Source organism: Staurois parvus, unplaced genomic scaffold, assembly GCF_062004578.1.
Source record: "Staurois parvus isolate SC_StPar_1 unplaced genomic scaffold, SC_StPar_1.0 ptg000018l, whole genome shotgun sequence".
Lineage (NCBI taxonomy): Eukaryota > Metazoa > Chordata > Amphibia > Anura > Ranidae > Staurois > Staurois parvus.
In genome coordinates this window covers 17,006,322-17,021,126 of record NW_028317814.1, presented here as the reverse complement: position 1 = coordinate 17,021,126, position 14,805 = coordinate 17,006,322, and the positions used below count along the sequence as shown (strand labels likewise).

Here is a 14,805-nt window from a genome sequence, read left to right as displayed (position 1 = left end):
AGTGCTGGACTGCAGAACTCACCTCTTTAAGAAGCATCTTATCCAGCTCTTTCTTGTAACGCGATCAAGGATGCTACTGATAGCAAGGGCACTCCTCATTCGTCAATGTAAAAAAACTTGGGCCACATACTTAAAAGCCTTCTCCTTCTCTTTTAAGGAGCTTGAGTATCTGGGACGAATCATAGACACAGTGCAGGCCATTTTTTACACTCTGGTCTCTGATTCGAGCTTTCCTGTCCAGGAGTTGTCTGAAACTTCACTTTTGTATGAAAGTCTTGGATCTGATGGTAGTCTCCCAGTTGTTGCTTTTTATTCCAGACCCTTGCAACGCAACATTCTGTCAAACGGGACATGTCAGTCCAGTCCCTGGACCGGACAATTTGTTTGGTACCAAGGACCAAGTTATCTCTGGCTTGGAGGTGCAGGAATTTGACTCTGGAAATGGAAGTCCTTCCTTTATGAACTTTTGGGAGAGGCTCACAATGGATGCCAGTTCTGGGCACTCAATTGGTGCAGGAGACTTGAGCTGGAAGAGTGTTCTCTACACCTGGAAGTGATCCAGGACTATGTCACAGCTAGGGGATGCCGAGCTTCCTTAATTCCCAGGTTCAGCAGTAAACTGGATGGATTATCCTCTAGGTAAAGTAAAACCATGGATGCTCTGGTGTTTTCTTGCGATCAGTACACCCCGGATCTTTTTCCTTTCCTCCCTTGAAACATCTTTTGATTGAGGTGAAGAGCATTTTGGTGGTACTCATAGGTCTGGACTGGCTCAAGCACATGTGGTATGCTGACTTGATAAGACTCCTGGTGGACACTCAGTAGGCTCTGCCAGCTCATCAGGATCTCCAACCTTAAGGATCAATTTACCACCATGCTTCACAGTGGCCAGCTTTAATGATAATGGCTGTTAATCCTGGTTTGGAGAGACAAGGGCATCTCTGAATGTGATTCCTACCGTGCTAAAAGCAAGGAAGGCTGCTTCACACTAGGTCTTGTCCTTGAATATGTAAGGAATCCTGAAGTGATTCTTGGGGCCTCTACCCTAGGAGTTTTTTTAATGTGGGATGAATCCTCTCCTTTCTAAAGCTGCATCTGGACCAGCATTTGGCTCTCAACAGCTTTGTATTTTATTTCAGAGACAGTTGGTCTCTCACTCTTCAAGTCCTTTGTACTGATAGTCTCCTGTGTGGCTCCCCCTGTCCGTTTCCTTGTGACTTCATGGTATCTGAATCTGGTTATATCTGCACTTCGGCAATCCCAGTTTGAGCCCATCAGACATTCCACTCTACTCACCCACAGGGTGGTATTCCTTGCAGGCATTTTCCAGAGCAAGTGTCTGAACTGGCGTCTTTATTCTGCAAGCTGTCTTTTTCTGATTTTGCATAGGGATAAGTTGGTGTTGGAGCCTAGAACTTCTTTCTTGCCTTAGGTAGTTTCTGACTTTACCTCAACCAAGACATTAAACCAAAATTTCAGTATTATCTAACTTAAATATCCCATAAATGCAGCCTCAAATAAATGAAAATCCACCACAGCACAATATATTTTATTTTTTTTTCTTTGTAGCAATGTTTTGATTATTATATATCAACCAAGACCATCTCTTTATTACTTTCCTATTCACCCAAAGGAAACTTCATTCTCTTGTCTGAATGTTGTTTAGGCTCAGAGTCTATCCCTCTAGCCACTTCCTTCACTGCTTCTTTGAAAAAGATGGATTTCCTTTCTGTATTTCTGGACAGAGACCACTCAAGGGTTTGGTTCTAGCTCTACTATTTCTCACTGGCTCAGACAGACCATGAGCCAAGTCTCCACCCTTTCCTGTCAATGCACACTGTATTGTATCTGAGAGTGCTTCTTGAGCTTTTTTTTTAACCAAGCTACAGTTTCTCAGGTTTGCAGGAGTCCTCAGCTTTGCACGGCTGCTATCTTGTCTTCTGTTCACACAATTTAAGTTTTTCAAGGTGGACTTTGAGGTCTTCTCAGATTCTACTTTTGTGCATAAGGTCCTTTTAGGTGGCTTTCTAAGCTGCAGGGAGGCCCCAGTTCTGTGTTGTTGCTTTGTTGGCATTTGTTTTGCTGTGTTGCCCACCCCACCTGTTGGATTTCTTTTGGACATCACAAAGGTGAATGACTTCCTGTGCCCCCTCAATGGATGGGAATGAAAACAGGATTTTTGTATTCTCTGTAAAATTCTTTTTTTTTTTTTTCCTCTTTTTAACTCTGCAGTCCTTTTGAGGGAGCTGGGTCCTCTGTGTTTTATAATCCTGCTTTGCTATAAACCAGAGGCATGCAAGTAGTAGGAGGGGTTGTCTTGAGCTTACCCCCTTCCCCACACACGCACGCACACGCAGTTATTTTTTGTTATACTGCCACCTACAGAAGGATTGGACACTGGCAAAGGTGAAAGACTTCCTGTGTACCTCAATGGACTCCAAGAAAAGGATTTTATGTTGGGTAAATACCAAAAAAAATCAATTTTTTTTTAGTGCATTTGCTGCCCATGCTTTTTATGTGTAGTGCTTGTAGATCCGTCTGCCTGATTGCTTATGCCGCCTATTTGCAGCTGGCTCCTGGCAATGCCTGGCGCTGTCCTCACTGTAAACAGCTTCAACAGGGCAGCATTAAACTCAGCCTGTGGACTCTGCCTGACGTTCTTATTCTACATTTAAAGAGATTCCGACAGGTAAGTTGGCCCTTCCTCTGCTATGTATGAATAACTCACCACAACAGATCTACGCTTTAACTAGTCTTCTGCTTTAGAAGCCTGCTATCCTTAGCTTTATTAACCTTCCTTTGCTGGGTGTATACCCATCTGTTCTTGCCAGCTTCACATCCTTCAACGGTTTTACATCTACTGATATTGAAGGGGATTTTTTGCAATATGACATTTCCTTGCTTTGTATTAGTATGGCTTTGAGGTACTTTTGCCTTTTGATTCTTGCAGATAGACAAACAAATGAGTACAGAATCCAAATTTGGGGTGCATAGACTATCATGTAAATAAGCTTGCTAAGTATATATACGAGGGGCGTTCAAGTCAAACTGGGACTTTTCATTTTACACGTATAAAAAGGGATGCTAGCGTGGCGGTACTACACGCAGCAGTAAGTGGTAGTGCGTCTTATTACTGGTAGACAGCGCACATGTTGCCAGCCAGTTCAGAGACCATTAATCAAGCTGGCAGAGAACCGTGTTAGTGCGTGCATGGAACAGCGTGTGGTGATGAAGCTCCTTGTGAACGAAGGCGTAAAACCCACGGATATCCACAGAAGACTTCCAGCACAGTACAGTGACAAGACTCTCAGCCACAGTAAAGCAGGCCATACATGGGTCGAATTCCGAATAATTTTCTTTCGAAATTCTTTTCCAAGAATTTTTGTTTGAATTTTGCACCATTAGTGGGTCACAGAAACAACCGATTTTCGTGTGACCATCAAATTTGAGTGATCAGACATGCTGGAAATTTTTTGAAAAACTAACATTTCGAATCAAACATGGAAAAATCGTGCAAGAAATATAAAGCTGTGACCTGGAAAGAAAACAAAATTCTTGGCCACGAAAATTCTTTTCTGTAGCAACATATGGAGAAATTTCAAAATCAATGGTGGAACCATCGGATTACAAAACGCACAAAATTTCCGATTTTTCTAAAGAAAATTAGTTTGGTATTCGACCCATGTATGGCCTGCATAAGACATTTGAATGGTGTAAATGTTTCAAAGATGGCTGCACGTCTGTCAGTGACGATCCTGGCCGTGGTGGTCCCCAGCCCACAGCAGTTATTCCTGTGAACATTGCGCATGTAGAACAGCTGATCCTAAATAATCAACGCATAACCTGCCGTGAAATTGCGTAAGAGACTAATCTCGAAACAGTGAACACAGTCATGACAAAGTAAAGAAGGCTGTCCTAGGATAGTTCAGGTGTACTGACAATTATTCTATGCCGAAGCTTTCCAGGCATTAGTTAAATGCTGGTATAAATGTAGCAGGAGAGTATGTGGGAAAAATATATGCAGTTTTCACTCCTTGAAATTTGTTCTTTTAATATATAAACCCAAAAGTCCCGGTTTGACTTGCGTCCTTGTATTATTTCTTACATGTAAGCTGTATCAGTCTTATTTTTTATTGGAGGGAAATACACTTCTAAGCAATTATTTCTAGTGCAGGTTTGCTTCTTGTATGAGTAGGTAGTAGCACATAAAATGGACACCTAACATAAACAATCATAAGCCTATATTTTTCAGGACAGTCTTACAATGTCTCCATTGACTTTCATATACATGGATAGGATTTGAGTTTTAGTTCTTGTGTGTAGCCACTTCTTCTAATCTTGTTATATTTTACCAGATCTCAATCCAGAAAAGAACATGGCTTCTCTAGTAGTGGTAGTATCGTCCTCTGTTCTGCTTTAGGGAAGTTTCCTTCCTGTACACTGTCCTTAGAAAAAGCACAGTGTACATTGTTCTGGGTGACAGATCAGTTTTAACTAAAAATAATTGTGTGCACCGTCAATGCAATAAGGGAAAAGGGATAAGATGTACTTTTGTCAGGTTTTTTTTTTTTTAATGTAAACCCAAAATCTGTTTTTCAATGTGTTTTGCATTATGCCTTGCTATATAATATTGTTTTTATTGCAAATCTGCAGTGACTTTTGCCCAGAGATTCATCACTTAATCTTTCAGGCTGACAGTGCTAAGCTACTGCATTGCAGTTAGCAACAGTGTTGTCAGTCTGCGCACTTTCAGTTTTCAGGTAGGCTGTCTATCTGACCTGATAGCATAGCATTCACTATTTCAGCATATATGTGGTAACTTCTTGAAAACATAGCTGTACAGAACTATACACTCGTAAAGTGAATAAACAGAAGTGGCTTCTGTATAATGAAGTCCTGTGTTTATCAATATACAAAATTATGAAGGATCATCGTAAATACCTGTTTGGATAAAGAAAAAAAAAATCATCATCCACAATAGGTATTTGATTAAGCCATATTAGATGTGTTTCAGAAACTGAAATAAATGGGATAGAATTCAGCCTTTGAGAATATAATTTACTTTAGATCTCCAAGTTTTTTTCACTTTTGCTGAGATCTTATTTAATATTTCTTTTTAAAATATTGGCAAACTGACCACTTAGTGTATGCAATGCAAGTGTGCTACTTACTGCACTGCCAGCCAACATTTTTGGCTTTTTCTACTCCTACTGCATGTACTAAACTATTACACTGATGTTACTTGTATGTCTTAACTGTAGTCTAATGTGTATTTGTGGTTTGATACTATTAAATGTCCTCTGCTATAGTTGGCATTTGCCCTGCATGTCTCTCCAGCTCAGGTCCGATGAAACAATGTAAATATATCCATACCTGGAATTCTTCTTTAAGCTGAGCATACACTAGAAGAACTTGGTTTGAAAACTGTATTTAAGGAATATTCATTCAACTTTCAAATAGTTAGTGGGGTCAAATTGACATTTGTTTTATACCACAATGATGAGAACATTCTTAGGAGCAGAGTGGAAAATGTTTTTTGAATGACTAAATTTCTTAACATTTGGAAAATTCCATTCACTCTAAAATTGAATGTTAAAAGTAAACAAAATTTTGAAGTACTTTTGACATGCATGAGAATTTTCATACAAATGTTCATTCAAAAATCTACTGGTGCATGGCTAGCTTTAGACTTCACTTAGGCAGGCCATAGATTATGAGGTTGTGGCATGGTTGCAGGAAAAACAATCCCTTGATTCCCCAATCAACACAGTCAGTGTTGTTGGGGGAATCCCTCCCGCTGAGCTATTGTGTTCTCCCGGGAGGAGGCCATCCCTGCCAGGAGACCACATTGATTACTGCTAGCGGCTATAATCAAATGTTAAAAATCTGATGTGCTGGTTGTACCCAAGTCAATTGATGAATCGGCTTGGGTACAATCAGTCTGCCCATAGATTGATCAAATTTCGTCTGGTCCCTGCTGAACCGGCCGAGATTAGATCCATCTATGGGCAGATTAAAGGCCCTGTCATCCTGTGTAAATGATCTGAATAGCATAAGACCACACCATAATATGTTTGCTTCAGTGCAGATATAACACTCAGGTTAGGGCTGAGCATTTAAGGGATACCTTTTGGAGGCTGTTGGATATTCTCCATGCAGTCTTGCAAACCTTCCATCTGAAGTTGAAAATGTGCATGTTCCATGTATTTGTGATTTGCATAAGAAACCGCATTGAACCCAGCACTACAGACATTGGGTAAATGGCCACCCCAACTATCCTATGCTTAGAGATCTCAAGTGTGTGGTTTATCCTAATCGCTAAACAGCCTTCCTGTGTGTGTGTAAGTAGAAGCTTCATTCTCTCCTTGATAACCTCTTTAATTTCAGAATGAGTTGAGAATTCTTACATTTGTCTACTTCTCATATCTGCTATGTGAGAGTAGATAATCACCAGTCTAATTATGTCTGCTTAGGATGCAGATCGAAGGATGAAGTTGCAGAATATGATCCGCTTTCCCCTGGTGGGGTTAGATATGACCCCTCATGTGGTGAAGCGCAGTCAGAGCTCTTGGAGTCTACCATCACATTGGTCACCTTGGAGAAGACCCTATGGCCTTGGCCGGGATCCTGAGGACTTCATATATGATCTGTATGCTGTTTGCAACCACCATGGAACCATGCAAGGTGGTCACTATACAGGTATTTATAACAGATCTCCTGCTTGCAGCACCAGTTAAAGGTAAAGACAAAAAGAGCAGGCATGATTGTCAACATTATTTATACACACACAGAATAACTACATAAAATTTAGATCAGTGCCGCCCACCTGTGCTCATCAGTGCCGTAAGTCAGTGCAACATCATCCGTGCCAGCTCATTAATGTTGCCTATCAGTGCCAATCCGTGCCACCGCATCAGTGCTGCCTATCAGTGCAGCCTCAACGCACATCAGTGAAGGAGAAAAATTACCTGTTTGCAAAATTTTATACTAGAAACAAACTTTTTTTTTTTTTTTTTTTTTTTTTTTTTAATTTTTTTTAATTTTTTGTTTATAGCGCAAAAAATAAAACGCCCATTGGCGATTTAAATACCTCCAAAAGAAAGCTCCTATTTGTGTGAAAAAAATTATAAAATTGTTTTATATGGGTACAGTGTTGCATGACCCCGCAATTGTCATTCAAAGTGCGACAGCGCTGAAAGCTGAAAATTGGCCTGGGCAGGAAGGGGTAGAAGTGCCCGGTAGGCAAGTGGCTAAATTCTCAGTAATGTCACTTTGTGTGTCTATAAAATTAACTCAGAGCCACATAGATGATGCTACTGTGTAGCATGTAAAACGCACATGGATTTTATTTAAAACTACACTCCGTTTTACATAGGTTAAAAAGTCCTAGTGTGCATCCAACACATTTGCCACACATCAAGTTGTCCTCCTCCTGCCATCGTCTAGCTCTGCCCCACACACATTGTTACTGGTCTCATGACTTCATCAGAGGAGTCAAAAGAATTTTGTCATGCTGATACTTGTAGTGAAAGCATAACGGACATGGCTCCTGCTGTAACCTTCTTGTTTTTGTTTCAGCTTACTGTAAGAACTCTGTGGATGGCATGTGGTACTGCTTTGATGACAGCGAAGTGCAGGCACTTGCAGAAGATGAAGTGTGCAAGCCAACGGCTTATATCCTTTTCTATCAGCGACGCGCAGCAGTGCCATCCTGGTCAGCAAACAGTTCTGTGGCAGGTATGTTTTATTCCTGCTTAATCCATAGACATAGTAAATGTTAACTGCAGCCATGATTAAAGGCTAACTGCTAACTCATTGAAGCTCTGGTAGTAAAATATATACCTTCAGGCCCCTTCCTCAAATCTTCACGGTGCATCTCTGCCAGTGCCATGCAGCTTTTGTAGCGAAAACTCCCAGTTCCAGCTCATACTGCACTTGATAAACTAGAAGAGTGACATCAGAAAAAGACTAAGTAGTTAACGGAGTCTGCTCCTTTCTCTTTTTTTTTTTTTTTTTTCTTTTCTTTTGAGGGTTTTCTTTTGGCTTCACAAATACATTACGTTCAAGCTGTGATAGTTTGCTAGACGTCTCTCATCTCATTTCTTGCATGTTGCTCATGGCAGTTCATTTTCGTAGGCTAAAGTGCTGGACTGCTGAGCAGGAGTGTTTTGGTTGTAATATCAGCTCCTGGTACTGTTAAAACATGAGAACTGTTGCAAAAAAATAAAAAAACTCTGTCTTTCTTAACAGTCTCTCTTAACCATTTGCCGCCCGGCCAATGGCTGTTTGGCGGCGGCAAAAGTGCTTCTGCATTCCGGGTGCACGCCATTTGGCGTGCTCCCGCACATGCTCAGTTCGCGTAACTGCAGAGCGGCGCAGCAGCGCGATCTGTCACCGGCCGTGTACCTCGGACACGGCCGATGACAGATCCGAGTCCCGGCTCCCGTTGCTGGTACCATGTGACCTGCTGTGACCAATCACAGCAGGTCACATGACAGTTGTATACAATGGATGGCTTCATTCATGCCATCCATTGTATACTAGTGCCTAGCTGTGAATGGTCACAGCAGGTCACATGCACATGTCATGTGATTAGCTGTGACCAAATCACAGCTAAGTACAAAAAAATATCCAGAAGGATTATGAATATCTTGTCACCGGGCTGCTGTAATAATATGTACTCGTAACCTTCGTTTCAGATTATGGAAACCTAGGTAGAGTTCCATTGCTTGCTTTTTTTTTTTTTTCGTTTTCCATTTTCATTTGTATAGAATGTGTTTTACACATGACACTCAAAATAAAAATTTCCATGTTTATTAACCCGAGCACATCTTCAAAACACTACACATGGGGCAAAAATTTCTAAATTTGGTTTAGAACAGTCTGTCCAGATTGTCCTAATTTTACAAGCAGTAGTTCCCTCCAGGCATACAAGTAATGCTGTATGGATAGGAAGTAGAACATGTATGTCTTATTAATAGGTATTGAGGTAACGGATGTATATGTACCGGTATGTGTTTTTCTTTCTTTTTCTAAAATGATTAGATTTTTTTTTTTTTTTATATCAAGTTCAACTAAAATTTGGCATAGACCAGGACAAATACAAATGATCAAATTATGAAAACAATATGTAAACCCAGGTTTTCTTGTTAAAATGATCAGTGGATCCAGAGATATTGGCAAGAGATTTTATATTTAGTGGTGGTAAATATGTAAGCATTTACAAAGTAAAGTGACTAGCCTCAGGTGATACAGAGATGAAAAAAATCCTTCTATATAAATTGGACCTGTTAGCTGCACTCATCTCTTCTCTGCATCTGTTCAAAGTGCAGAATTGATACATCTTGTGTGAGCTTTCAGAAAGCAGAGTGCAGGTGCTGAAGTTGCTGATTGGAGAGGAGTGATACCCCCCCCCCCTTCTCATAGCACACAGGAACAGAACTGAGGCTGTCAATCATGGACTGTGTTCAAGAGTTCCCTTCCTGTCACCTTTTTTACCTCTTGGCATCAGGAAGACTGGTTAGACATGACTCACAGTATAGGAACAAGGCAGCAGAGAGAAATCACATTATGTGCTCTAGGTTGGGACAAGTACACACTATAGATTAGGGCTTGACAAATTTGCTTTGAATCTAGGAGCCAGCTAAAAAAGTTAGTAGTTTTTTTTTTTTTTGTTTTTTAAACTAGCAAAACTTTATTTAGTGTTGTGAAGGAGGTCTGGTGCTAGAATTATTGCTCTAGTTCCGGTCATATGTACCGTGTATTGCAGTCATCGTTTCCAGGAGTAGGCGCCCTGGAGCATTTACGTTTGGGCATATATTGGGGGGAGGGGATTTTTTGTGCTTGGGTGTAACTTCAAATTTTTACTATTTAAAACATTTTTTTTTTTTTTTTTTTAACTTTTCACATTGGTGACAAAAAGTCCCCTATGTGATGACTTTTTGATGGCAGCTTCTCTTTAATGAAACATCCAGGGTCTAAAAGACCCTGGATGTCTCCCCTGTGCTCCACTGAATATAATGCAATGCACATCGCACTGCATTACTTTCTTTCTCGGCCTTGATGGCCAGGGAAACTGTCAGCAGGGACAGCAGTAAGAAATCACCTGTTACATTGGTCTCAGTCCCTGCTGTGCCTGGGATATATAGGAAGGGGGTTGCGTGGAACAGTCGCTTTTTCCTCAGCGCTCACTGTGCAGCCCATGGCGTGATGCTCCGTCGTCCTCCCACCCAAACACTGATCACTCTGAGAGCAAAGCGTTGTGTGGACAGCTTTCTACACCCTGTCCAACTGAGACAGGGAGCTGCCCACCTCTGCACAGGTTCTGCCCCCAATATCTGATCCACCTCCCAGACAAAGTATACACTTGATCCTGCCCAGTCAGTTTCACAGCTCGGCCCAGCACACGCCCCATGAGATGGAAGGCCCAGCCCATTTAGGACAGCGATTTGCCTCCGAAATGTTTCCAGTGAGTCGAACCATATTGCCCAACTCTTAGACTGAGAACCCGCCAACGCTGCCTCAGCACCAGGCTTGAAAATTCACTATTGCACAGTGGATGAACAACCTGATTGCAAGAGCTTACGCTCTTAAGAAAACACCCCCTGCGCTGTTCTGCATTCATCTCACTAGATCTGTAGGAGGTTCCTGGGCTTTTCGGCACCAGGCCTCTGTAGCCCAAATGTGTAAGGCCACCACCTTGTCTTCTGTTTAAATTTTTCATAGTTTTACTAGGTGGACGTTCAGTTTTTGCGAATGCAGATTTTGGCCAGAAGGTTCTTTGCAGCGACACTGTTAACTTGGGTTTTTGACACCTGTTACAGTGAATCCAGAAAGTATTCACAGCGCTTATCTTTTGCCACATTTTGTTGTTACAGCCTTATTCCAAAATGGATTAAATTAATTTTTTTTCTCAACATTCTACAAACAATACCCCATAATGGCAACGTGAAAGAAGTTTGTTTTGAAATTTTTGCAATTTATTAAAAATAAAAAACAAAACCACATGTACATAAGTATTCACAGCCTTTGCTCAATACTTTGTTGAAGCACCTTTAGCACCAATTACAGCCTCAAGTCGTTTTGAGTATGATGCTACAAGCTTGGCACACACATTTTTGGGCAATTTCTCCCATTCTTCTTTGCAGTACCTCTCAAGCTCCATCAGGTTGGATGGGGAGCATCTGTACACAGCCATTTTCATATCTCTCCAGAGATGTTCAATCGGGTTCAAGTGTGGGCTCTGGCTGGGCCACTACAGGACATTCATAGAGTTAGCCTGTAGCCACTCCTTTGTTATGTGGGCTGTGTGCTTAGGGTTGTTGGCCTGTTGAAGGATGAACAGTCACCCCTGTCTAAGGTCCAGAGCGCTCTGGAACAGATTTTTATAAAGGATGTCTCTGTACATTGCTGCATTCATCTTTTCTTCGATCCAGATTAGTCTTCCAGTTCCTACCACTGAAAAACATCCCCACAGCATGATGTTGCTACCCCCATGCTCCACTGTAGGGATGGTATTGGCCAGGTGGTGAGCGGTGCCTGGTTTGCTCCAGACATGATGCTTGACATTCAGGCCAAAGAGTTCAATCTTTGTTTCATCAGACCAGACAGTTTTGTTTCTCATGGTCTGAGAGTCCCTCAGGTGCCCGATAGCAAACTCCAGGCGAGCTGCCATTTACTGAGGAGAGGCTTCTGTCTCTACCACTCTACCATACAGACCTGATTGGTGAAGTGCTGCAGAGATAGTTGTTCTTCTGGAAGAAGCGCTGGAGCTCTTCTAGAGTGACCATCAGGTGCTTGGTTACCTATCAGGGTAAGGCCCTTCTCCCGGGACCACACATTTTGGCCGGGCAGCCCTTTCTAGGAAGATTCCTGGTGGTTCCGAAACACTTCAATTTATGGATGATGGAGGCCACTGTGCTCATTGGGACCTTCAATGCCCTTCCTTAGATCTGTGCCTTGATACAATTCTGTCTCGGAGGTCTACGGACAATTCCTTGGACTTGGTTTGCAATGTTAACTGTGGGACCTTATATAGACAGGTTTATGCCTTTCCTAATCATGTCCAATCAACTGAATTTCCCACAGGTGGACTCCAGTCAAGTTGTGGAAACATCTCAAGTATGATCAGTGGGAACAGGATGCACCAGAGCTCAATTCAAGTGTCATGGCAAAGGCTGTGAATAATTAAGTACATGTGTTTTTTTTTTTTTTTTTTTTTTTTACTAAATTGCAAAGATTTCAAAGCCAACTTTTCACGTTGTCATTATGGGGTATTGTTTGTAGAATGTTGAGGAAAAAATCTATTTAATCCATTTTGGAATAAGGCTGTAACATAACAAAATGTGGCAAAAGTTCAGCGCTGTGAATACTTTCTGGATGCACTGTATGGTTTGGACCTGTTAGCAGTTCCGTGTGCCTAGTTTTGTTGCCCACTGTTTGTATTTCTTGCATCTCATTGTGCATGAATAGGCTGTATGTGTTTACTCACATTGCTTGCTTGAAAACTGAGAACTCGCAGAGTGGTGTAGGGTTATAGGGGAGGCACCCTACTGTCCAATCACCTGAAGGTATGAGCCTATAACCCATAGTTTATGAATATGTTGCCTCTGTCCTGTACTGCAAGATTTGGAATTTACAGGAAAGTCAAAACCCTCTTTTTTTTTTTTTTTCTTTTTTTTTTTTTCTGAAGCAGTTCACCGTTGGCAGTCTTAAAAGTTCTCATTTTTTCGCCTAAAGGATTTCATTATGAGAGCAATAAGCTAAACATTTCATCTGACTTCATTTCAACTTTGCAGTTCTACCTAGTAATGGCAATCTGGTTTTTTTATGTAACCTGTTCCACCGAGTGAAGGAATCCTCTCTTCCTCTGTAACATCACAGGGCCACCAAGGTCCTGTTGGAGGCAGGATCTAAGACATCACCATTAGTCCAGATGCAGGTCGCCCTTACGGATTAGATGGTCAGCTCTGATTTGTGTGTTATGATGAAGCTCCATTTTGGTGGCTGCTGCTGATGACAATGTTGCAGTGAATTTACTACGGTCCCTGCAATGTTGTCAGATTTTCTGAAGGAAGAGGGAAGTCAATGGCAGGATCAACAGATCTTTATGTTCTAGTAAAACTTTGATTTGAGTAGTGCTCAATGATTCTGTTATAAAGGGGCTTTGCACTGACTTTTTTGAGTCTTTAATGCTTTTATCCATATTTATGCTCTGCAGGTTCCACAAGCTCATCACTTTGTGACCACTGGATTTCCAGGCTCCCTGGGAGCAGACAACCCAGTATTGCTTCTGCGGCATCTTCTAGACGCACTTCTCTGGCATCGCTGGCAGAGTCTGTGGAGCTGACGGGAGAGAGAAGCGAAGATGATGGTGAGGCAAATAACCTTGTAGATTAAGGGTCAGTTCACTTAAAACTTCTGTTATAGAAGAACACTGGTGATTTGAATAATTTACTAGCCTTCTCTGGGAGTAAAGCCGCAAGATGTCCCATGTCTGACCCAAGTTGCTTAGTATCTCACAGGCAGAACCCAAGCAAAAAAAAAAGTGAGCACTGCTTGTTGTGATGGCTATGACAGATGGGTGGACTGTAGCGATTTACAGCAACATCATGGTGTGTCTCCTAGAAAAATATCATATCACCATTTACATGAAACTGAAATATCCATTTGGTGCAGGTTTTAAATTCCACACTAGTTCTTTCTGAATGTAGTCTGGTTTGGATGAAGGATGTGCAACACAATCTTATTCTTACCACAAAGCGCAGTGTTTTGTTGGGATGTGCAGACGTTTATCAGCCTCTGAGGAAAACTCCAAAGGAGTTGGAGAGCTGAGATCTGATTGGAAAACCTTTAGCATGAAAAAAAGTTTAGTTTATAAAGTTCTGTGTAGTTCTGTATACCAATTAAATCAACTTGGGGCATTAGGCGAAGCTATGCTTAAAGAAAAAAAATACTAGTTTAAAGTGGTTGTAAATGTTTATTTTAATAAAATATATATAGAGAGAGAGAGAGAGAGAGAGTTGTTTAAAATAATAGCAGTCAGACATCACTAACCTGATCACTGTTTTTGGTGGAAATTCTATTTCTACATGGCAAATAATTTACTAGCAGGTGTAGTAGAGTAATAGAAATCCAACAGACCCAACAGTCATGACATGCATGCTGCTGATTCTGTGTAATTGAATCACTAATTGAAAGGGGCATGTTCAAAATAATAGCAGTGTGGAGTTCTATTAGTGAGGTCATTCATTCTTTGAAAAACAGGTGGCAATTATTGCCCTTATTTAAGGAAGGAAGGCAGCAAATGTACATGCTGGTTACTGTGCATTTCTCTCTGAAATTCTGAGGAAAATGGGTCGTTCCAGACATTGTTCAGAAGAACAGCGTACCTTGATTAAAAAGTTGATTGGAGAGGGGAAAACATATAAAGAAGTGCAGAAAATGATAGGCTGCTCAGCTAAAATGATCGCAAATGCTTTAAAATGGCAACCAAAACCTGAAAGACGTGGAAGAAAGCGAAAACTACCATTCGAATGGATAGAATAGCCAAAATGGCAAGGACTCGGCCAACAATCAGCTCCAGGAAGATCAAAGAAGTTCTAAGTTACCTGTGAGTACTGTTGCAATTAGAAGACGCCTATGTGAAGCCAAGCTATCTGCAAGAAGCCCCCGCAAAGTCCCACTGTTGGGGAAAAAAGACGTGCTGAAGAGGTTACAATTTGCCAAAGAGCACATTGACTGGCCTAAAGAGAAATGGCGCAACATTTTGTGGACTGATGAAAGTAAGATTGTTCTTTTTGGATC

General features: G+C 41.3%; 1 protein-coding gene across 1 annotated transcript in view; it reads left to right on the top strand.

Annotated features, from left to right (window-relative positions):
* The window catches only part of USP31 (ubiquitin specific peptidase 31), a 120,403-nt gene that overhangs the window by 83,196 nt on the left and 22,402 nt on the right, over positions 1 to 14,805 (top strand). Inside the window, exons 12-15 of the mRNA XM_089682765.1 lie at positions 2,570 to 2,689; positions 6,474 to 6,699; positions 7,579 to 7,737; positions 13,220 to 13,372. Coding sequence (XP_089538891.1) covers positions 2,570 to 2,689; positions 6,474 to 6,699; positions 7,579 to 7,737; positions 13,220 to 13,372 — 658 coding nt within the window. The remainder of the gene's footprint in view (positions 1 to 2,569; positions 2,690 to 6,473; positions 6,700 to 7,578; positions 7,738 to 13,219; positions 13,373 to 14,805) is intronic.